The following is a 24,489-nucleotide window of genomic DNA, read 5'->3' as shown; positions in this document are numbered from 1 at the left end:
CCCTCTCTTCTCCTCCTGCTGAATCCATCGGCCATAGCCTACAGACAGGCTGCCAGATCTGGGAGCGTCTTCAATGTTAATTTGATTCATTCTTGTTTTCCATAATAATTGGGGGCAATGGGTCAGCGTGATGAATTTGCTTGTTACATGACACAGGATGCAGCACAGTGGAGGCTGCCGAACAGTTTGTCTCTCTCTGGTCTCTCCTCCATCATGTGAAGCAGGGGCCTCATTTTTTTATTAGCTATAATCAGAAAACATCTCGGCGTTACTGTCTGCTAATGCAACAGGTTTAAATCTTTGAGGACTTCCTTATGCTTCAAATCGCCCTCTGATTTGATTGGAAGGAAAGCTAAGAGAGTTATAGGTGACATTTACATTTTGAGATCAAATTCATTCCTTAAAAATCATGATTGTTTAGATAGTATTCCTGCTGGAACAATCCAATCTTCTTGCAAATATCAAACAGCTTCGCCAGGTCCCACTTAATCAGACGATTTTCCTTTCTTTCTTAATCCTTTTAAAATACTTTCACTTCTTTATTTTATTCCACGCTCTTTATTTTCATTTCCCAGGCCTCACATTATCTACGCAGTATGGAAATTTTCAGACATCCATCCATGTGCAATGAATTTTAAGGTGGATTCACTTCTTTTTTTTTTTTTTATCTCATAAATATACATTTATGTATTGCTTCCTTGTCAGTGACAGCACACCTACAGTATATCTACAGTACCGTCCAGCGCCTGCACAAGTGCAGACTCACAAAGAGGAGAATCGGTGGCTGCCCTCGCGTGAGGTTTTAAAAATTAGAGCGTCAGTGTGTGTGTGTGTGTGTGTGTTGTTTTCTCTGTGTGTGTGTGTGTGTGTGTGTGTGTGTGTGTGTGTGTGCATCTACACGAGCATGTCTTGAGTTTCTACACCCCCCCCATTCCCCTCCTGTAGAAGTTCTGTGCCTCCGCCTCTGTGTGTCATTGTGGTGATGAGCGCTGATTGCAGATTGTTATGGTGTTTGCACCTCTCATCTATCTGGCCCATGCTGGGTATTTGGCCAGGCCTGATTGTGTTGATGGTGACACCGGCACCTCGTCCTCGGGTGGGGAGGCCCAATAGTAGCCTAGACATAATGAAGGAGATGTAATCAACCAATGTCACACACAAAAAGTCAAGTGTCAAGACGGAAGCTTTTTTCTGTGTTCTACCTTCCCAACTGCACTCTCTGTTGATGGAAATCACACAATTGTGGTTGTTGTTGATGTAAGGTCCTGCTTTTTTTTGTAAACATTTTATGCTGAGGAGATATGTAATTGAGGTGTGTGTGTGTGTGTTTATTTTATTTTTTTTTCCCTCTTTCTCCTCCGGACAACAAAGGTGACTTGGAGATAAAGGAATTTACATTAAATTAAGTCTTGACATTATGTTGGTGTTGTATATTCCCAGTGGAGAAACAGGTGCTTCAACCTACAACATACTTTTAATCAATGGCAACAAAAAGAAAGAAGCAAGTGCTTGGCACTGGGCTGTTCAGGAGATCCTTTCTCTCTTTGTGCACTTTGTCCTCTCTCTGTGCTTTGTTATTTGTTTTGGTGTTCTAATCTCAGCCAAGTCAATAATATTCTTTGTTGTCTGAAATTGTGTGTCGGGAACAAAAAGGCCTCCTCCTTTTGTTGAAAGTACCTGTCTGTGACTTTTCACTCTCTCAGTCTCCCAGATAAAGTAATCATTAGATGTTGTTTTCTGCCTGCAATTACTTTCAGTTACAATGGGTCAAACACTAGGAAAGCAAAAGGGGTCGAGAGCAGACAAGGCTAGATGGATTACAGGAGAGAAACTGTATAGGTCCCACAAGTGCTGATAAATACGTATGTGGCTCGGAGACTCACTGTTGTCAGCAGCGTCTCAGTAAATGCATCAAAAGTAATTAGTCTAGAGTATATATGGACAACCTCACTCCCCTCTTATCTGCGTCACATTGTCTCCTTTAAAAAGGGCCATTCATTACATCTGGCACTATTTGTTTTAAAAAGTAAAAAAAAAGAGGAGCAACGGCTCTGCTGTTTCTTACATCTCACTCTTTATCACTGCTACACAGAATTGCTCTAAAATTTATGTTTGAGTGGAAAAATCCACTATGTCATTATTGTAAGTAATTCATTACCATTCACTGGCATGCAGTTCTTTATGTGATCACTCAATAGGTTGGGCAGGAGTACAAAACAGGCTCTATGGAGATATTTCTATTGTTTCATTCCTCATTCTATGATAAAATCGTGTTAATAAAAGTCTACAGTCCTTGACAAGCCGTCAACCCCAGCTCAGGTCCTTATAGATCTTAATACATGTCAGCCTCCTACATGGCACCGCTGACCTCTACGGCATAGCTGGTCTCTGCCTTCCAAAGAGCATGCCAAGTTTTTATTGCTACAATGGAATATTTACTTCCTCCTCCACGCCCTTGTCAGCAGTGACAATGACAGCTCTTATTGCCTTCGCCAGGGATTATACTGTACCTCCTCCTGATAAAAGTAAAGAAAACCAAATAGCATTTGAGTCTGACGTGCAGAGAAAAGTTAATTTTCAGAGTCATTGCCATAGAGACAGTTTTTTCGCTGAGAAGTCATAGACCTTGTCTCCGAGCCAGCATATTCTTATTTCATGTATATGCAGGAATTATAACTATGGGATATACTTTTTTCCTTCACTCAGCCTCTTGTGAGCTTTGTGATATCTTGAATAGAACATGAATTCATACGAATACATATCATCAGAACTATGAATCTGTCACAATTGTGAAACGTATAATTCCAGAGAATGCAGGATGAATGGTGAAAGGCATCAAGCACATAAGCGGGCAACACGTTCTCACTCCCAACGTGTTACATACAGACACTTGGTCCATGGCACTTTAGCATAATTTTTCAACATGCATAAAACAATGTGTTTTTTGGACGAATGCAAATTGAAAGGATGAGGGAGAGATCATGGTGTGGTTTAATAAAGAAAAAGTTCAACGTGACTTGAAAACCACAATGCAATCTCGCCCCATGTAGATCAGCAGACAATGAGCTTCGGCCCGCTGGACTCATGCATCAACATTGGAAGTCTAACACACAACCCTGCACGCTGAAAAGTGACGCTAAAGTTTTACCCGGTACGTTAAAACAAGAAGCGTGCATATGTGACGACTTGGGAGTGAGACTGCCCTCCACTGGGCTGTCTCGTAGTTTTAATTCTGTGAAAGTGAGACATTAGTGTCTCCTTCAATTGACGACTGCCAGAGCTGTGATGAAAGTAATGGCATCTCTCTTTTCAGTGCAAAACCAAGGGGTTTTAATAGCGCTATTATTATTAATGACCATTCATCTTCTTATCCAGATTGTACATTTGGAGTGGGTATAGGCCAAGCGAAGAGATAAAGTCTTGGTTATTACACACCCAATTATTTCTACTGAGATTCTATTTGTTTGAAAGAATCCTCTGTATTCCTGTGTTACGGTCTTTTGGTTCCCCTCCAGACACAGAGACATATACTCACCACTCCTCTGTGACTCTTCTTCTCTCACTCTCAACCTCATCTCATCTCTTATCACACGAGAACATATAATATGAAGATGATAACATTTTTGCACTTGTCGCAGTACTTGCAGTACTCCAAGATGGCTGATGACAGACGAGGTCTCCATTTTAAACATCTCGTACAGCGTCTTTGCATTTTACTTTTATTTTTCTGGCACCGTTAAACCTGTTGAACCCAGAGACGAACTGACACTGCGAGGGGCTGAGCACTGCTGAAAGGTTTATTTTCTCGGCATAGTTACGCTCTGGATTATGTATGAACCTTTTGAGAATGTTGTGTAAAAAGAAAAAAAAAATAAGAACTAGAAAACAAAAAAACAAGTTTGAGCTTTCTAAGTCTTGCAGTGAAGAAAACGACTATGTTGCATAGTGACAGTCCATGTATCACAACCTTAGACAACAAGATAACCCGTCAGTCAGTAGATCACCATGTAAAGAAAAAAATAACAAACAACAAACAAGTACAATTCAGATATTGCTATGATCATGCGTGCTCACATGGAGGCAGTGGGCACAGCATGATAAAGCTTTCACTGGACAATACATGAGTTTGATGCATGTAGGTTTCAGGCTAAAAAATTGAAAAGACTGCACCAATTAACCGTGTAGGATGAGTCAGGGGCCTCGTCCACCTTCCTGATGGCTGTTCGAGGAATTTAATGTCCTAGATGCATGCAATTATCCTTTTAATTAGCAATAATGAGTTTATGCATGCTGAAATAATGAGTTGAATCGTGATATGTGTGCAGACCTTAATGTGAAGCTCATCAAGATGTAACTAGCTCTGTCAGTAAATATCATCAACTGTCATGTTAAATATCTCATACTGTTGTACTGAAAACCCCCGATCAGCTGGCTATTATGCATCCTCTCTGTGTGTGTGCGGGTCTGTGTGCGTGTGTGCGTGTGTGTGTGTGTGTGTGTGTGTGTGTGTGTGTTTCTGCCTGTCAGAACCTGTATTTGCATTAGTGGATTTCATGGCCATCAGAGAAAAAAATAAGGGAGATTGGATTGAATGCGTACCAGTATAATAAAAGAGGCAAAATAGAATGTGTAAACACAAAATGTGTAATCCCTCATTCACCACTGTTATAGAAAATTGTACTAGAAACAGTTGCTCGTCATGCATGGGGGGGCTGATTGTTTGAAATTAGAACATGAATTTGTTTTCTGTGATGGTTGAGTATAAAAGCTGTTCTTAAAAAAAGACATGATTATCGATGAATTACCTGCTCACCAGCTGACTGGAATATTACAAAATGCGTTTGAAAATAAGTTGAGCAACTGTACACTATAACACAATCCAATACAATATACTTGCAGTTTTTGATGGAGTTAATCTTAAGACTGGCTCAGAAAGGCTTTTATCCAGCTTTTAGGCTCAAGCCTGTGTTGATGTACTGGACTGTATTGGATTGAAAGATGTTTATCTGATACTCACATACTAAAGTCGGAAAATACTTAAAAGACTGAACGTAAAAAAAAAAAAAAAAAAAGTTCTGTATATCGTAAAAAGTTTTTTAGGGAATACTGAACTGAATTGGATTGGAAAATATTGCAGGCATTCATGTTATCATGTGTGACCACTTTATATTTCTAAATTAAAAGATTTTGCTTTACAGAGAAGCATCTGCACTGCATCAACCCCACCTTGTGTTCAGTGGAATTGCAGTATTTTCATTTAGTGCAAGACAACATTTGTTTTGAATGCTTTTCATGCCATCCAGCACTCTCATGCCTCCCTCTTACATGTGTTCAATGTTTATACAAGCTGTAATGTTTGACCGCATGAATGGAAGGTCAGCTGAAGGTGGATGCAGCGGTGTTCGATCAGTGGCTGGCCAAAGGATGTGTTGATGTTGCAGAACAGGACTGCTGTAGGCTACTGCCGGTATTGACCTTGTGTATGACCATAACGTCGACTAGAAACCTAGAACCGTAGCACAGCGGGTTGTCTAAGAAATACACAACAAGAGCACGGATAATAGATTACCTTACGACAGAGCAGCCAAATTAACCCGCAGGCTGTTTTGAATCAGAACATGAATAGAATACTGGAGTCAACAGAAGTCAGTCTTATTGGGTGACTGGAGCTGAACTTGTTATTAGATGTTCAGAACAACGCTACAGAACAACTAAACTGGTCTTGCAGTTTTGTTTCAATCACATCACCACTTCTCAGTGAAGATGAATCATCTCAAATGAGAACAGTTGGTCTGATCTCAGTCGCGCTGTCTATTACGCCCCATTGTTTGCCATTATCCCCACTTGTCTGCCATTCAAATTTCCTTGAAGGGAACGTAGAAAAGAATGTTCACAGCATCAGTGATGTGTGATTCCTCCCGAAAGCTCTGCGGGGTATAGTTGTTTCCCCTGAATACAAAAGACAGCGGCATCACAAGCAGGCTGCGGCATACCTCTAGCTGACGAAAGCAGCCGGAGCTGTCAGCGACATCACTCACGCCGTGCTTTCACCCTCCCAAACCCGCCACCACCTTTCCAAACTATCCCACTGGAATAGAAAATAGTACAGGCCCATGTCTTTTGGAGAGGCTGGATGTGAAATATTGCATACAAAATTTGGAGGCACTGAAGGCTGTTGATACAGAACTGCTGTGAGTTCAAGCCGTGTGAAGTCACGGAGCCTCAGACTACCTTTCAGTCGTAAAATACGCTAGGTTAAAGACAGCTGTACAACTGAACTGATCATTTAAAGTTGAGGAGGAGGGAATAAGTCTGGCAAAGCTGCACGTCGGAATGTGTCTGTTCGAGTCGAGACCCAGAAGCATTTATTGGTGCATGCTTGAGGAATAAGACATTTATGCTAATAGCATTACCTCATCAAAAACGGCAATACCCTGAAAAGACATCACCACCAGCAGAAAACACTCAGAGAGAGATTGAGTCAGGGCACGGCCGAGACTTGGCTTGGCCCTTTTGTGCTAGCTCAGAGAATGAGAAAGCAGCATCCATTTTTGCCTTAATGAAGTTAGTGACCCTCTGAAAGGTGACACATTTACCGCCCGGGGGATTTATACACTCCTGCTCCAAGGCTCCAGTTCAATATGGAGAGGACAGATTTGACTCCACGTGGGCACTCCAAATATATCCTCACAATTTATATCAGGCGTTTCACTTTCAGACACTGCTCTCATAATTAAAGTTGACGCTATGCTATTCAATCTGCGGTAGCATAGAAATAAAAAAAAACAAAAAAAAACAAGTGAGTGCACTGGGCCGTTATGCACCAATCTTAGATTCTAGTTTTTGGGGGGGCCGGACTGGTATCACTAATGTAGAGTTATAAGAATATTCATTTTCATTTTGCCATACAACAATAAACAAGGTGGCAAGAAGATCTGCCGATGTCTGTGGAATAGAATTACACAGAGCATGCAGAACTTGTATGCATGAAGGAAATAGTCGTCCCAGTGCACTAGGGTCTAAGACCACTTAATTATTTATAGCATTCTTACTTATGCAAATATGCTAAATAATTTCTACATGACAGCTTGAAGCTGAGGCCTAGAGGAGCGATGTGATGTTTGAATGAGGACCCCTCTTTCCTTTGTATGGCCTAGGAAACATAACACCGCGGGCTCCTGGTTGCCTTGGTGCATACTGTTTTACATTCTAATTATCTGGCTTGACAGCCTTTATTGCTGAGGCTCAATGCTGAGGCCTCATCCCAGACTCATTCCACATGTGATGTCAGTGGCGGGATAATGAGATAAGATAGTTTGAGTGTTTAGCCTTGCCCAGTCGCCTCCTCATTCAGTTTTCTTTTCCTTTTTTTTTTTTTCTTCTTCCGTTCCATGCATGCAAACCTAGATGCTGGCACAATTAACTGTGTATATTAATTATACCTAAATATGCCAAAGATGCTCACAGGATCCTGGCATAGTGTGATCTCTTTTCTTTTTTTTTTCTAGTTCTCACTATTTGAGTTTTCTTATTTGACCAGATTTATTTTGGATTCTGAAAGATCAAAAGGATTTAAGGTGTGCCACATTGACAGTGATTAAAATAAACAATGCTTTGTTAAGATGTTCATTAAATATTTAATACGATAAAGCCAATCCGAGACACAAACAGCAAGACATTTTTTTCTAACTCTAATTAAGCTACAGGGAATTCATTGCATATTGTAGGTAAACAGACAGAGTCACGGGAATACCAATGGAAATTAAATGCTCTGCTGGTGTTTTTCTCATTACAAGATGAAATGAAACATTTATCACTGACTTTCATTTCACTAAAAGGCTGACATTTTGTGGGTCAACCACTGATAAGACGACAACTGTCTTCTGTTTACATAATGATTCATGAGTTCATTCAGTGCTTTCTACAACACTCTGGTAAAATCCTCGCATTGCAGCTGCACTCTCCGTATGTTCTGACCTGATGGATTAACTATGTTGTTTTCTTCTTTTTCTTTTTCTCTTTCTCTGCGTTTTTTCAGCCATCGAGGTGAACCTGCAGAAAGCCTTGGCCGAGGCCTCTGAGACCTGCACCCAGGAGTGTCTGATACTGGGCCACTCCGACAGCTGCTGGATGCCCCCAGCCCTGGCCCAGTTCCAGAGTCCTGGCAGCAACAGCCCCACCTCCACCCCTACCGCCACCGCCATCACCGGTACCCTCCCCACCTTTGGCTTCCAGCAGAGCTGTGCCCGAGGAGCCAAAGCTAACATGGGCAGCATGGGGGTCATGGATGGCCGCCATACCCTGGGCAGGTCTGTGCCCAAAAAGGATGAACTGGACAAAGGGATCAACCGACCACAGTTCTACAACACCCTGGATAGACACTGCGGTAGTAAGAAGGAGGACCCCGTCAAGGTCATCCCTCTGGCGAGCTTTTCCTCTCCCATGCAGCAGACGCCCACCAGCGTGGGCAGCAGCTCTTTCTTACATGAGCACCAGTTGTAAGAGTAAAAGACAGATCTTCATTGGCCTGTCATACATGTGACTCCATCCACTGATGGCTTTTCGTCAGTGACTTGTGATTAGTATGTATGCGTACGAGTGGAGGTATGCATAATTTGAATAACTTTGACCAGCTCCAGCTCAGTTTTACTAATGAAGACATCTGAGAATGGATTCGATCATGATGATGTTGTTCAGACAAAATCATATGGGATCAGTCTGACAGCTTAAGCATTTTAAAGGAAATGTAAGTCTTAACATAGCAGACCCATGTAGAATAAATAAAAGGTAGTTCTATACCAAAGTAGTTCCATCACAGAAAAAAAAAGATAATTTTTGCTTTCAGTTTGGTGATGTTTGCTTAGTGATAAGAACGGGCAATGTACGCTTTAAGCTCCTTGGGCCCAGCTTAGTGGAACTGTGCCCTAAAAGACCATTTCCTTGCACAGAAACAAATGCAAATACAGTACTTTGTGTGGAGTGAGCTAAATTTGGCTAAATGTTAATTATGAGCTCTGGGTGGATGGTGTTTCTGTTCAAGTTCTAGTGAAGTATTGCTCTGTATAACACGCAGCACAAACTCCTTTGGTGGTGGAAGATGTTTCTTTTGTCTTGCCTGAACGTGTTTCAGAAGTCTATTTTGGTCAGGGGACTGCAGAAGGATAATAAAAAAAAAAAAGAAGTCTACAAAACATAACTAGGCCAATGGTAGACAGCACCGGTAATCTTTTGCATTCTACATTTTCACCGTGGACCAGTACACAAAATATAACAGAGGAAGCAACACAAACTCTTGCACATACACGCACACGTGCCCAGGATGTTTTCCATAATATGGTGGTGGGTCCATCTCTGCCAACTCTATTAAGACAATGTTCACTCCTAGCATTATCTCAGTAGCTTAGCCTTGGAAAGCGCAGACAGATGCGCTTCGGAGACATACTCTTTGTTTCCTTTCCTTTGTTTCTATTTCTCACATTTTGCTGCTTAGAAACTCTCACATAATAACAGCTATGGAGCCAATTATGAAATTCTCAGTCTAATTACTTTGATGTGTGATCTCAGTGGCGACCCTCATTGTGGTTAGAAGGTCTGGAATGGCTCTCTTGGCTAACCAGAAACATGTACTTTGCATGTGTAGAGGTAATGAAAAGGTGACAAGTGCTCATAATAAGCAGCTTTACACGCTCCCTCTCTTCCCATCATATCATTAATAACATCTATGTTCTTGCTATTAATTAGTATTTGGTGTTTTCATACAGCTCTGTTTGGCTGTATTATCGGTTTTTACTGTGTTGACACCGGAATAATAGACCAGGGTGCATGAATTTCTTCAGGGTCCCGAGTCTAACTGAATTATTGATGTTAATGTTATTTTTGCAGTTATCATAAGAATAGGCATTGGCACTATTTGAAAAGACCTTCCTGCAGGCTGGCCCTCACCATGGTCTCATCATACACACACTGCATCACTGCCTGTGTGTGTGAATTTTACTGATGATGATAAGTACTTCAGACTAACTCTGCTGTAACAGATTGGGTGCAGCATAATCTATTGCTACAGCAATAAGTGACTTTGCTGATATCCATTTTTCTTTCCAGTAACATCCAAGCCAGGTGTCTACATCATCAGGTATATGATTCATGCGATTCATTTTGTTGTACCATCTTGCAAATTGGGAACAGGCCTAAATCTATAATGCAATGTGGCATTCTTGAGGGAGGGTGCAAAGCAAATTGTGTTTGCATGCTCTTAGCTACCACACCTATTCTCTCAGATACTTGGGGTCAGGACTCTTATCATTATAAAGAGGATATATCTGAGACTCAGTGAAATGATCACTTAAAGGAACAGTGTGTCAAGGACACAGGAAGGGGCAATTCAATTTCACCCGAGTCAATTACGAAAATGAATCTAATACAAAACAAGCAACTTAAATAAATCCTCCTACAAACATTCGTTGATGAAAATGTCCCTGTTTTGGAATCCAATTCCAGCTCATTTACTAATACTCAGAATTTTTTTTTTTTCTCCATCACTTTTCATCTCATTTCTTAGGACAGACATGTATCGTCAAATGGTATAAACAATGCATATTTAATCAAAAGGAGCACATATCAAAGGGAACATACATCATGATGTCACAGAAAATTGGAATTTTATCACTGACAAATGCAAATCCAGCACTCGTGATATTTGATCCAAAAGTTGCGTCAAAATCCTCACAAATCTTTTCAGTCTCTGTTTACAATCATGTGAATAAGTAGGGCAAATACGTTCCTGGTTGGATCTTTTCAACAAAACTAAAACTGACAAATAATTGTTAGCTTTTTAAGAACCCCCACCCCCCCCACCCTATTCATTAACAATGAGAAATACAGACATTATCTGCTGTTGGAGTATTTATAAATATGACAAAGGAAACTGTGCCCTTCCTCATATCACAGAGGGAGAGAATATCCATGGACTAAGTAAGGGATAATACACTGTCACACTGTAACAAAAATGTGATTGTTTGAAATAATTTACCCAATCACATGTGTACAGGAAGCACAATATTACGTATCTGTAACTCACACTGTGTTTTAGCTTACTCTGCCTACATAACCCATACGTACTGTAATGTTGCAGCAGCATAATCGAAAGAGAAAATCTAGAGGGAACAGTATAATAACTGCATGAATGTACATCTGTACGATGTTGCTTTTGATACTAACACAAGTTATTTTTCATCTACTGCAGTACCATTGTGTTTTACCATATGCCCTTTTAGAGGTAAAAGTAGTGGTGTTTTAATTATTATCCATCTTAAAAAAACAAAGAGCATATCATATGAATGTTCATTTGTTTTGGGCTTTTTTTTAAATATTTTTTTGGACAAGGCTGCTCTGAATAAGTTCTGTATCAAAGGTTTTCATCTTTCACAAAACACAGAGTGAAAAAGACAAAATGTTAAGAGTGATCACAGGTTATCACTTTGCATGATTCTGCTCTCACTGCTATTTTCATAGTTTTCTAATTCCCTCTGCCCTGATGATAGACATAGTAAAAACCCTATACTCAACACTGACAATTTGCTTTTTTTTAATTTTCTGAATTTTTCTATTCAAATGTGTGTCATGATTACCATTGCCAACCTGTGTCATGTTTTGCATGAACTGTTCGGACTTCCACGAGGCGATTTTGACACTTGCCTATGTAGGTCATGCATCCATCATCACATTCAGTGTCAGTATTGATGTTTACTGCTCTACCTGTTTGTCTGTCTTATGGAACAAAGTAAATGTTACACAGTGTACACATTCAAACTTTGTGAAATGTGCATACCATTTATGCCTCCACGTACACACAAATATCTATACTGTCAGGTAAACTGGATTTTAAACTGTACATAGCAGTACCCCTAAGAACCAGTAATAATGGTTACAAACTGGAAAGACACATACAGTGAAGACTAAAAGCTACAGGTTAAATACTGGAATTCACTATGTTGATAAAAAAGGAAAAAAGGAAAGCATAAGAAGTGATGAGATGACAATCTCTGTTGTAATGTAAATGGATACATATGCATAATATTGATGAGAGTGTGTTTGAATGTGTTTATAGGTGATGTTGTATGTGTGTGAGGGGGAATGTGTGCGTCTCCTTGCATGTATGAATGTGTGTGTGTGTGCGTGTGTGCACATATGTGTATACTGGCATGCACCTTGCCAGAATATTTTATGTACACAAATGTATCTTGTACAAAAAAACTATATCAAAATATGATATAAGACTTAAGTATATGCTTGTAAATTAGTCATCAGTGAGTCAGGTCAAGTTTGCTTTGATAGAAGGCTTCAATGCTTGCCAGCGAATCTGTATTGGTCAGTTAAAGCTATACAGTCTGTGTTGTCATGCCTTTGTAAGATATTCCATTTAAATCTATGAAAAAAAATGAACTTCCATATGGTGAAATGATTTTTCTTGTCATTGAATTTTACTTGAGCCATTAAATATTGAGTCCTCAAAGTATATTTGGATCATGCTTGTCCTTCACTTTACACTGCTGTTTGATTAGATTTTTCTGAGAGTATTGTCATGTCAGTGATAGATGTGACATGAGAGCATACTGTCACTGTATTCCAATTATTGCAATTACAAGCTAATGATATAAGACCCATCTAACTGGACATGGCATTTCACCTTCATAAATTCAGGAAATTAATGCCGCCGGGGATACAATTCAGCCTATGACATATATATGTATATTTATGGCAAAAGAAAAAACGTAACCATTATTAAGCACGGAAGGGAACAAAGAATTATAAGCTGTCTTGCACACCATCACTGCATGTCTCCTCAGAAGCATGCTAAAGGTTAAAGATGCTTTGTATTTGTTTTCTTTTCTATTTTTAACACCAACACATTAATTGACAAATCACATGTAATACTAAACATTGAAGCAGATAGCCACTATGTCATACATAGGAAATACCCCATTGTTTTGCTTTATATTTAATGATTAGGCTCTGGATATTGTTACATTTATATTAAAATAAATAGGTCTTTCAAATTTTCCTGAAAACTAAAATTTCCCCAACTTTGCACTTAATAGTGAGTACAAATGTAAGGGGCTGAAATGCAAAGAAATGTGGATGCTTAAAGTCCGTCATTAGCAAACAAATCTAACTTGCAACAATACTATGGAGTACTATGGAAAATGCTTTACACATCCAGCAACATTAGCATTTATTTGGAGTTGTGTTGTGTTTATGATCACCTGATCAAAATCATCAGATCATTAGCTAGTCACTAATTTTGACTGTCTGTTGTTTGGTGTTGGTCAGATAGTGTTTTACTAAAAACATACAGCCAAAAATGATGCTGATGAAGGTGAGAGCGAATTGAGACTGAACCAAAACTATTGTGGGCTGGAAAACTAAAACAGTGAGCGCTGAAAGACGCTCTTAAGCTCAGTCGAGCCGATGGGAAATAATAATTTCCTCAGGCTCTTAGAGTGATCCCTGTAACCTGACATTAGTCATGTGATCCATTGCTGACATAAAAATATTGATTGCCTTGATTCATAAACTTTTATCTAATTTCAACTTTTCAAATTTAACCACCCAAACTGTTCCTAATGCTTCCTTCCATCCCACATATTTTGAATATAGCATCTGGCTATGACTTTGCAGGGTAAAGTGCAGAACATACAATATAAATGATATAAATCACGCCTTAAATCATTCACTGGATTTCAGGGTGATCCATGTTTTATTGAGGAAAGTTATTAACTCAGACAAATCAGTGGTGTTTTAAACATTGTATCAGATGTAGTAGTAGTAGAGAGAATCAAACTGCTGATTTTTCATCTGCATAGTAAGTCAAACTCTTAAATTATGAATGTCAGAAGGCTATACCTAAAGTTTATGTGGTCAATTAAACTACTGATTGAATGTAGCACGCGAGTCTAAAGGGCACTTTTATGTTCTCTGTTTAGGAAGGGCAGAACGCTCCCCGATCAATTCCTACAATTTTGATTTGTTCCAACAATACAAATCAATTTGCTTCCCGTCACCAGGTCGCTCCTCCACTCATTAGACTGTCCAGCCATTATCATATCAGCATAGGCCATAGACTCTAGGAAGATGCCTATAAATTTCAGAGGAAAATCAATAGAACACAATAAACCTTTAATTTTAGCCTTTTGGTTCTAGGGCCAAGAAGTAAATCTAAGTTTAAGCCAGGAGTAGAAAAAAAGAATATCTGTTCCTTCTTGTAGCCTACTGTGGCTGCTCAGAATGACAGCCTTGATTTACTTTAGACTCACTGCGCATCATCATCCCCCAGCATCTTCAGTGATACCCTCAGGCTGTCTACTATACCTGTGGCCATTTGGCCTCATAGGCAGTGAAGATACAGAGAAGAAATATTATAAATATATATAAAAAAAAATATATATATTTTATTTTGAGCTTTTTTGGCCATTGCTTGTAATACATCTGGACTGTGTATCTATATATCTATTCACCCATCCATCCATGTACCCATCCATCCATCTATGAGAACTATGATGCCTCGAAGGCAAACTCTGCAACAGCCTTGACAATCCCCCTGGGCTATGTATCCAACCTGAGGCCCTTTTGACTTAATGCTTTACTCACTCTTCTCTTATGAATACATACAGCCCCTCTGAGAGGAAACCTAAAGCATACAATACAGTGCAGGGGTTCATGTTCACAACAACAGGACATGACAGGATCTCTCGGCACTGACTCCTAATTTGCACGACACAAAGAGCCACGTCATGTACCTCGTAAAGCGCCAAAGGTTTGCTGGACTCTGTCATCTTGCCACATCTTCAGCATATGTTCAGTCCCCAGTCTCCTTAAGAGAGCCGGCTGTGACCTGCCCCATTAGTTTTCCATGGTAATTGGCTAATAATGAGACGGTGACAGTGCCGAGGATGTCCGCACTGTCAAAACACATGCATATCCAACTACACCAATCTGCATTTTCAGTAATTACTGCATATTTGAACAGTAAGGTTTTTGTGATCTTAACAGGGCACACACAGCACCCCCCCCCCCCCCCCCCCGCCCCTTCCCACACAGCCCCACACCCTCCATCCCCATCTGCTAACAAGCCAACTTATTGTAAGCCTACTTAGTTCTCAAGGTGTCATCTGTTCAAGTGTCAGGAGAACATATAGAGATTGTCAAACAGTACACTCATTTCAAATTGTAATTAAACTGGCCATCAGGTACCTTGAGGCTGTTTAGTCAACAGCAGGGTACTAATTACTATAAGATGACCTTTGGAATAATATCTGGTGAATAATTCATAGTTGAGAAAATTGCTTCGGAGACATGCCAACGACATCCAAGGGACGGCTGAGTGTACACACAAAGAAAATTCCACTCAAAGATTTCAGCCTGGCCATGAAAATGAGGTCAGCAGATGGATGGAACTGTAGCTCCTTTTTTTGAACGAGAAAATGAGATGGTTGCGATAAGCTCTGGAAGACAAAATGAAAATTTTTCCTCCACAAAGAGAAATGTCGCGGACCAAAAATACAGACTGACTCCTGTAAAGTTAATGTAAAAGATTTTGGAGAGAGGAGATAGCCTGTCTCAGGGTGGCTTAAGAACCAACATTATCCTGCTGTGCAAGTTGACACGTGTATGGACTCAGCTGGCTGTCAAATAAAGCCTTGTAAATGATGGTTCTTAAATCATGATTAAACAAAAAAATAAACACTATTTTAATTCAAGATAGACCTCATGGCATGCATGAGGATGTTAAAAACACTGAAAACAGCTGACTAGATAAACCTGTTTTATTTATTTCATAGCCCAATGAAAAAAAAAACAGGAGAATATAAGACAGATAATGAAAGTGAAAGAAATGCATAGTGTTACATAAAAAAGAGGCTATAAGATTAAAGACAACAGACTCGTTGTCCTGCAGTGACTTTCAAATCCACTAACAGCATCTACTCCCTCACGCTTTAAATGTTTCTGTGGAGTATTCTGCAGAGGGTAAAGGTCCTGAAGAGTTTTTTTTTTTTTTTTCCCATCACTGCTTAACCTTTAGGGACACTTTGCAGAAATTGCTCCCGGGACAATGCACAAAACTGTCCTCCACATCACTGCGCGACATAAATACATATAGAGTTGGAAAACTAGTCCTCAAATCTACACCAACGCGTGGAACTCTGGTGACAGCAGATGAATCTAAATGAAAGAAAAATCTGGGTGATGGGTGGCTAAATCAATAACAATTTAGGAGTAAAACATAACAGTTTTTTTTTTTGTTTTGTTTTTTTGCCTACGCTGGCTTCTTCCAGGTTGACAGTGTCTCTATTACTGAAGTACACATAAGTGGTGACCCAGTAGGCTGAGCACCATGACAATGATGTTAACCATATGGCCGGGCCGTCTGAATAACCACATTCAGTATGATCTCAGTTGAGTATTTATGGGAAGGTTTCGAAAGAGGGTCAGACACAACGCTCTTCACTGCCATCATAGAGGACCCAAATGATTAGTCAAAATTTGGGGTAATTGGTAGTAATTAACTTTGACCTTGTCCTCTTGGACATTAGAGAACCCAAGCCATGCCAGAAAATCTCCCTCTGCCATTAGAGAGCAATTACTGATAGGAGACCATACAGCAAAATAAATTCTATGCAGCTGTGTGTCTTTATTTCATTCAAATGAGTGTTGCACTGAAAAGATGTGCAGTATACAAAAGATAGATCTCACTTATGTATCATGTACTTGAAAGACATTAATGAAAGATTTTTTTTTTTGGTCTAGTGATATTGTTGTTGCTAAGTGGGTAGTCATATAGTTCCTGCACTGTCATTCCCAGTCATAACAGTTTTGTGCTGTCATTGCTTGGCCTATCCTTGGCCTTTTTTAAGTGGAGTTTTTTTTTGTTTGTTTTACAGAAAAACATCACAACTCATATGAGCCTGTGACGATTTTTCCTACTGAGAACAACTTTCATAACCTGAGTCTACACGCTAGCCGCTACAGTAGGGCGCAGCTCTGCTTCGAGCTAACAACAGCATGCTCATAGTCTGATAATGACACTTGTAACATGCTGATGTTTAGATGACATTTAGACATTTAAGATATGTCACTTAAAACCAAAGATGTCAACCGGTTATGCTTGATGTCAGGAATTAACAAAGTCTGTAGGATTCATTTCCCGGTGACCATGAACATCAATCTGTCCACAAATGATTGAAACATTTGTGGATACAAGTGGTGGACTGACAGACAGACCATCATTGCTATAGTTGCTGCTAAGAGGGCTAAAGGAAAAGAAAATATACAAAAATGTTTCTGTGTCGTTCTAATCATTAATAACGAGGACCACTTTTGTTGTTTAATTCTCCCAGGGTTTTCCTGCCTAAATAAAAAAAAGATGATACATGTTGGCTTGCCTGATAGGTAATAAAGAGAAACCAAGTTCAAATCATGCCCCTTTCGCAGTAAGGAAGTACATCAGAGAAACTGCTTTTACTGCGAGTTCTTTGTGCGTATCTAAAGACAGTATCACAGGGCAGCCACTGTGCCTGACAAGCCTGTTCACGTTCAGCACACACACAGCTTTCCTGCAGTTAAGGCAGCAAGTCCCCGAAGCTCTTCCTCCGTGGAGTTTATTGTCAGAGTCTCTCCGATGGTAGGACGCCTCTCCCTCCTCTTTGAAATCCGGAAGATCAAACAAAACAACAGTGTTGACGCAGAGTGTGTTGTGTTTGTGGTTTGAATATATAATCAATTTCCATGGTTAGAGGTTTTTATTTGTTGTTGTATTGTTGCTAGATTACTAAATGGATAATGAATGTGGTAATATACCCTACTACACTATATGTTGACTTTGATTAACTATCTATCTATCTATCGTCATAAAAATAAATTGTTGTTTGCACTGTTATAGTAGGACTGGCGATGGGGAACACTATAGCAATCCCTGTGGGCCGCCACATTGGTGGGCCAGTTAAAAAATCCATAAAGTTTTTGCCGGCCCTCTCTGTGTTCCGGGACTGGGCTCGCAATCCCTCAGCGATGTGACCAGAGCCACTGCCCCTTCCCCCAAGGTCTGCCTATAATACAAGCCTGCCTCAAGTAAAGGCCTGTTACCTACAGCAGTTGAGGTAAATAAAGGCGCCAGTTATTATCTGAGGAAATACAGTTGTTGAAAACTGTTATGGATCCGCTGCGAATGCCCCCTGATGACATACTAGAAAATGTTTGCGCCCAAATCATTTTGAAAGAGCAACCCAAAATGGGAAAAGTCCAACCAACACTTGGCCAACGAACCAATGGTTTAACTTCATAACTCACTCAACTCTGTCACTCAGTCATGGACATTCTATATATATATATATGTATATATATACATATGTGTGTGTGTGTGTGTGTGTGTATATATGTATACAAATACTTTTGTAACTCGCCCAAAATATGTGAAAGCACTGGTATGGTCATTTAATCACTTTCAAAAGTAGTATTATTCAAGGCAATCAACCTTTACTTTCAAGAACATCCATTGAACAATGGCAAGCGAAAGCATGGTGGGATGAAAAGAAAGAAGCAACAGGGAAAATCAATATAGCAATTATGTGTGCAGATAATGGACACCAAGGTGTTATTTGGAGGGACCGAAAAGAAGAGGTGACATAAAGCCAATTCAAATAGTGCAAACATTTCATTGTCTCACATCTGGCGCTTCTGGCATGGATTTAGTGTCACCAGGCTCTAGAAAACCAACTGTGTTTTTTGTTGTTTTCCTGCATTGCCACAGCTGAATTAGCATTGTTTAGCACAATCTAATCATTGAGCTCTTCTTTATGTTTGCACACAATCACCAGCCTCTGTTAAAATTCAGTTTGCTATTATGTCTTTATCGGTAGAAACCCAGAAAACGGAGGCAACAAACAGCGATTAGCTAATTGAGATCTTAGACAACAAAATCCCCTTCAACACACACACACAAACACACACACACACACACACACACACACACACAGAGGCACACACATAAAGAGAGAGAGAGACATGGGGCAAGTGCAAGAGGAAGAAGGACAGATAAATGCACACGCACGCACACATTCCTCCCCTCACCCCCCTCCATGCTTTTACCTGCTCAAAAGAGGTCACCTCCAGCTCTGTCGAGCTTTGCAGGTGGGTCAGAGATCTGGATTTGATAACTGGAGGGAGTTTAAGAGAGCAGACATTTGACAAGCATGACAATGCTCTGACAGCCCTCATTGGGCCATGATTAATGACTGACATCCCTGTCGCCTGTCTCATACAGAATGCAAATGCAGCGCTCGGAGAAAATTACCCTAATGTGGCCCGTAATTGGATGCAGGAAGTATCACGTAAAGCAAGAACGCAATGGGGCTTCTTGTTCCTGAAACAAGGCTTTATTATAGAGAACACTACAGAGATGATGAGAGAGATGCCGCAGCATGATTGAAAATGACCGCCAGCAAATCCCTCTCATTTGTAGCAACACACTGACATTTAGCAGCGAGTCCAGGGATGAGAAGAGTTGATGTTTGGCGTCTTGAGTTGAAAAGTCACTCCTTAGCTGGCTGCCTCACTTCATGCACTAATCATTTTTTCTTTCGCTGTTTGGTCAAATGTTACTGAGTTGGGGCAGCAGTTTTACACCACACATTGTACCACAGCGAGGGCAGCCGTGTCAATACATTTTGAAAATTAACTCTACCTGTACCTGATAAAGATGAGTGCCAGATTTATTAGGCTTGACATTGAGTAGGTGCTCTAGGTGCTCCTTGCAAACAGCTGGCATCAGATTTTAATGAATATGCATAGCGGATATCATGCACTGACATTTGTCATTGCGTGTTTTGACTGGAACTGCAAGTTCACTTAATTTTCTCAAGGGCACCGAGTCCCGAAGCAATGGCTTTACTAGACAAAAGAAAGTTTAGTGTGACTATAATCTTACTATTTACTATATTTGGTTTCTACAGAAACGCAGAATATATTTTCAACATCCCTCAGTGCTAAAACATGACAGTTGTTCTAGCTGCTTTGGTAGCTGCAGTGTTGCTATTCCCTTTGCCCTTGTATGGTTCCATTTAGCAATGCCTCGCTGAATGGTACATCAAATGAGCAAGTGCTTTAATGAAAGGACTGAACTGAAAGCCACATTTGTCATTTAATGCTGATCGCTTCGAAGGCTTCTGCTGAAAGACAAATGCCCATTCTGACGCTGAGTATGATTATGGATGTTGTTTCACTCTCCAAATAACATTTACATTTAGAAAAAAAAAAGCCTAGCATTGAGGTTTTCAAAAAAATTCAAGGAGTCCATTTGTCAGACATCTCACATTGTGTCCGTTCTAAAGTCTGCGTTAACAACATTCTGAGAGGGTTTATTATTCAAATGCTGTTCAGCAAAAAAAAAAAAAAAAAAAAGACACCACACAAAAGCATAAATGCAAGAAAAGACAGAACAATATGAGTGTTATCTTTAGTGATGATTTGTCTGTGATTGTTTCGTTTGTAATTAAAGAGCAAACTATAAACTATGAAATCCACTGGGAGGAGGAGAAGGGGGGTTGACTGTCACAAAGCGACCTGGTGATGCTGTCGGGGGGGGGGGGCACTTGCATGTCACCGTCCCACTGGTGGGGGTAAGTGTCAAAAAGCAGAGCTGCTTTTAGAAGACTGGAGCAATTACAAAGACAAACAATTATGAAAAACTAAGAGAAAAGGGAGATGTACAGTAATGAGCAAATTTGATATTCTGTATGTTGTATCACTAAAAGGCGATGCTGAATGTCTCTTGTGAAGTCTCTCATTATCCTGATTGTATAATAGATATAATCAAGCAACAATGTCCAATTAGGAGTGCATATGCATGCCTCTTGCTTAAATAAAAAGGGATAAATGAACAATTGACACTGAAAATTTGTTTGTATGAAACACTGGGGTTGCTCCCTAATCAGAGAGTTATTGATGAATCCAGGAGCTTAAGAAAAAAAAAAAATGAGGTTTGATGTATATCTGTGATACGATGGAGGCTGTGGGATGTGAACAAACAGTCCTTTCCAGGTGGTTTGAGTGATTGCCTAATCCCCTGTAGCTAGATGATTGCAGAGCAAGGTCAGTTTGAAGGCTCAGACTGATTGAGTGCTGTCTGTGGTCGGGGGCTCGCTCGAGTCTCTGATGCCATTAGATGGACAGCGGCTGAAGATTCACTCTGGAGTTTTTCAACACTTGAACCAAACCTGTCCAAACTGAATGACATTGGTGTGTCAGTAATCATCGCGGTACAGTGACGGAAACAATATAAACAACAATCATCAGGACTGTGTTTTCATTGATAATCAGTGACGGGGGGGGGGGGTAGTTTTTAAAATGGGATTAGATAAGAGTACAGATGTGGTTGTAGGTCAGAATTCGCCACAATATTCTGTACCTCTGTGTATTTCGAACCCACTTTGTTGTTGTCTTTTTGCTTTTTATGTACTTTTTATCACCCTGTCTAGAGTGCTGGGTTTGACAGATATGTGATAACCACATTACCATCCCCAAATGACTTCTCCTAGTCTTTCCTGATTTTCATTTGCATGGTATCAGGTATTGACTGTTTTCTTCTAAATAAACCCTGTTGCCAGTGTTGTCAAGCTGTATCTTGTACCTCATCGACACCCATGTATTCCTCAAGCTGTCATTTTGTTACTAAACTGGGTTTGTGGTATAAAATTCAGCGTTTCCTGAGGCTGCAATTGGATCACCCCCTACCGCTATGTACATTCAAATACCGAGGGAAAGTGCTGTTCTGTATATCAAACTCCACTAGTCTGCAGCAGAAATCCTTTGTGCGGACATCTCTGTGACAGCTCCTTGGCAACTTGTACGCCTGTGTGCCACAAGCTCCCTAAGCTGACTGTTTGGATCAAGTGGGAAGAGGCAGCAATCCCAAAGAGAACAAAATAGCAGATCCCAGCAGCTTTCACAGCCAATGCTATGAGATTTACTAGACTAGAGAGAAGGGTGTGGAAGTGTGTGTGTGCGCGCGCGCGCGTGTGTGTGTGTGTGTGTGTGTGTGTGTGTGTGTGTGTGCGTGTGTAAGACTGGGAGGGGCATAGATGTACTTTGAAATCTTTTGAAATGTCAGACAAACAAGAGTCACAAGAGGCATTATGTTTCCATAATGATGATGCGCTGAAGCTTAAGCCTTTCTTTTAAAAGGCTTAGGAAACGGATGAAAGCCTTTTTTTCCCCTTTACCATGAGCACTTTGGAGTGTCAAGCTAATCAGTTGTTGCAAATTACTGACACTTTTTTACTCAAAGCAAACAGCTAATATTTTAAAATAAAGTTCAAAAGGTAAATAACCATGTAAATATTTTGAACGCATTTGATTTAATTAATTTATGTCTGCATTTATTTGGTTTAAAAGGCCTTTTTTTATGTAATAGTTGAAATTGTTTGCCTTGATAATTTCCTGAATTCTAATTCCATAAGAAAGGAAAATGCTGTACATACATATACTCTGTGAAAACTAAACTTTAATATGAAAAAAAACCAAAAAAAAAACAAAAGCACTGAATTTGAAACTTTCTTCAATTTGACTCCCAAATACAGATGAAATCAAAGATGATTTTGAGCACACACAGCTTTGTTTACGTTTCCCTTTTCATCCCTTTTTAATCCCCTAAAACCACACGCGAGTACGAGCTCGCCACTGCTGATTCTCGGGCAACTGAGCTTTAAAGACACAGGCAGAATTGGTTCCAGTGCGGTGGACACTCCACATCATTTAATGTATTCCAGTCTATTACCACTTTTGTTCTGACACCTCATTCTTTTCCACCAATATATGAGGGGGGTCATTCAATAACTGACACCTCTCTTCCATACCGTAGTCACATCTCTGTTGCTGTTTGAACATGTGTCACAGCTGAGAGGCCTGAATTTCAAGAGATAGATTTGCTGACAGAGACATCCCATCACTCCTTGGGCTGAGGCTCGCACAGGAAACGCTACACTGTAAAGGTGCAGTAGCCTTGTCACTTTCATCTGAGGTAATTGATCACAGCAGACAACAGCTGATGTGTGCAAGTCAATTGTAGGGGGCAAAGAGATGCTGCTTATTCAGATAAAAGATCTCTTGCATCCCTCCAGTCACTTTCATTGATACGTTGGCATCATTCTCAACTGGAAATCAACCTAGCAGGAGGTTTCCTCTTAGGAAATACATTAACATGTTGGTCAAATATGACCATGCATACGGTAGATTGCTAAAACTTAAACTTATTTCCATCTGGTTAAAAATTCCATCTTCCCATTAGGGCTTAAAATCCCTTACCATGCTCTCGACAGGCTGCCCATATGAGGCGCTGCAAGTGAGGCATTTAGCTGTCACAGTGCAGGTGCACAGGGAAAACCATTCTGACTAAAAAAAACAAGCACACCCTGAGAGTTCTCAAATGTCACTTAGCATTCAAGGGCTTCGTGATTCATTAGTAGCCCAGCAGACTGGTTAGATGGAAGCATCTGTTTTCTGGTTTCAGTCCTTATGCCATCAATGTCACAAATAATCACATACAACAGGTGGTTTTACAGCTACAGGTACTTTAACATCCAGTCTGCTCCATTATACCTGCCATTATTCTGCACTGTTTGTTCACAAAGTTGGTGTCTTTTTTTGAGATCATTGAGGGTCAGATACCTTTTATTATCTGTGTATTATTTTATAATAGTTTAGCTTTATCATTTGAGATGAATTTGTCTTCTGATCGAATATATAGTTTTTTGCTTGCATTTTGCCTGCAGCTTGCAACCAGAACTTTATTGACAGACAGAGTTTTTGTCATCAGTTGTGCAAACAAGTGACTGATGTATCATTATAGGAGAACATGACAATCCATCATATGCTATAGCTACACTTGAGGCCTCAAAAATAGAAACCATGTGATTTTCACTATTTTTCTTGTCAATAGGACAGATGAAAAGACAAAAACCGACAACAAACTGATGATACTTAATTCATCTGCACTTAGGGGGATGAAGGCGAGTGCCACAACACGGACGTTCCTGATTGATGGCAAAGCAACACCTTTGAAAAATATATCAATGAGCTGCAGTGCTGTTTTGAATGACATTTCTTCATTACAATCAACATAGATACTGTAATTTATTTTAAATCAGTCACTTACAGTGTTTTGCTTCCCAAAATACTCACTGCAGAAACAGGTGTATTAATCCGCAGCTGAATATAGTTCCCAAAAAATAAACTATTTATCCCTGTTTGAGTAACATCTACTAAAACCTATGGTGCCTAGCAGTTTTTTTGATATTACTGCTTTTTTTTATACAGAACTATATTTGTGACCTTCAGACTTCAGTAGAACGCAGTTGGCTTGGTGGTGAGTCAGGAAGAAGTGCTGGGAGACAGCCAAACTGTTGTTGGTTTTGCTCTTTTCATAGGGTTTCTTGACAAGAA

The 24,489-nt window shown here is 40.0% G+C and overlaps 1 protein-coding gene across 1 annotated transcript in view; it reads left to right on the top strand.

The window, feature by feature from the left end:
- LOC111232503 (protocadherin-11 X-linked-like) overlaps positions 1-8,502 on the top strand; it is a 114,724-nt gene extending 106,222 nt beyond the window's left edge. The window contains exon 6 of the mRNA XM_022760061.1: positions 8,039-8,502. Coding sequence (XP_022615782.1) covers positions 8,039-8,502 — 464 coding nt within the window. The remainder of the gene's footprint in view (positions 1-8,038) is intronic.
- The last annotated feature ends 15,987 nt before the right edge of the window (positions 8,503-24,489 follow it).

The sequence above is a fragment of the Seriola dumerili genome, unplaced genomic scaffold (genome assembly GCF_002260705.1).
Source record: "Seriola dumerili isolate Sdu_G_001 unplaced genomic scaffold, Sdu_1.0 BDQW01000331.1, whole genome shotgun sequence".
Lineage (NCBI taxonomy): Eukaryota > Metazoa > Chordata > Actinopteri > Carangiformes > Carangidae > Seriola > Seriola dumerili.
The sequence above is the reverse complement of the archived record's forward strand: the minus strand, read 5'-3'. Positions and strand labels throughout refer to the sequence as shown.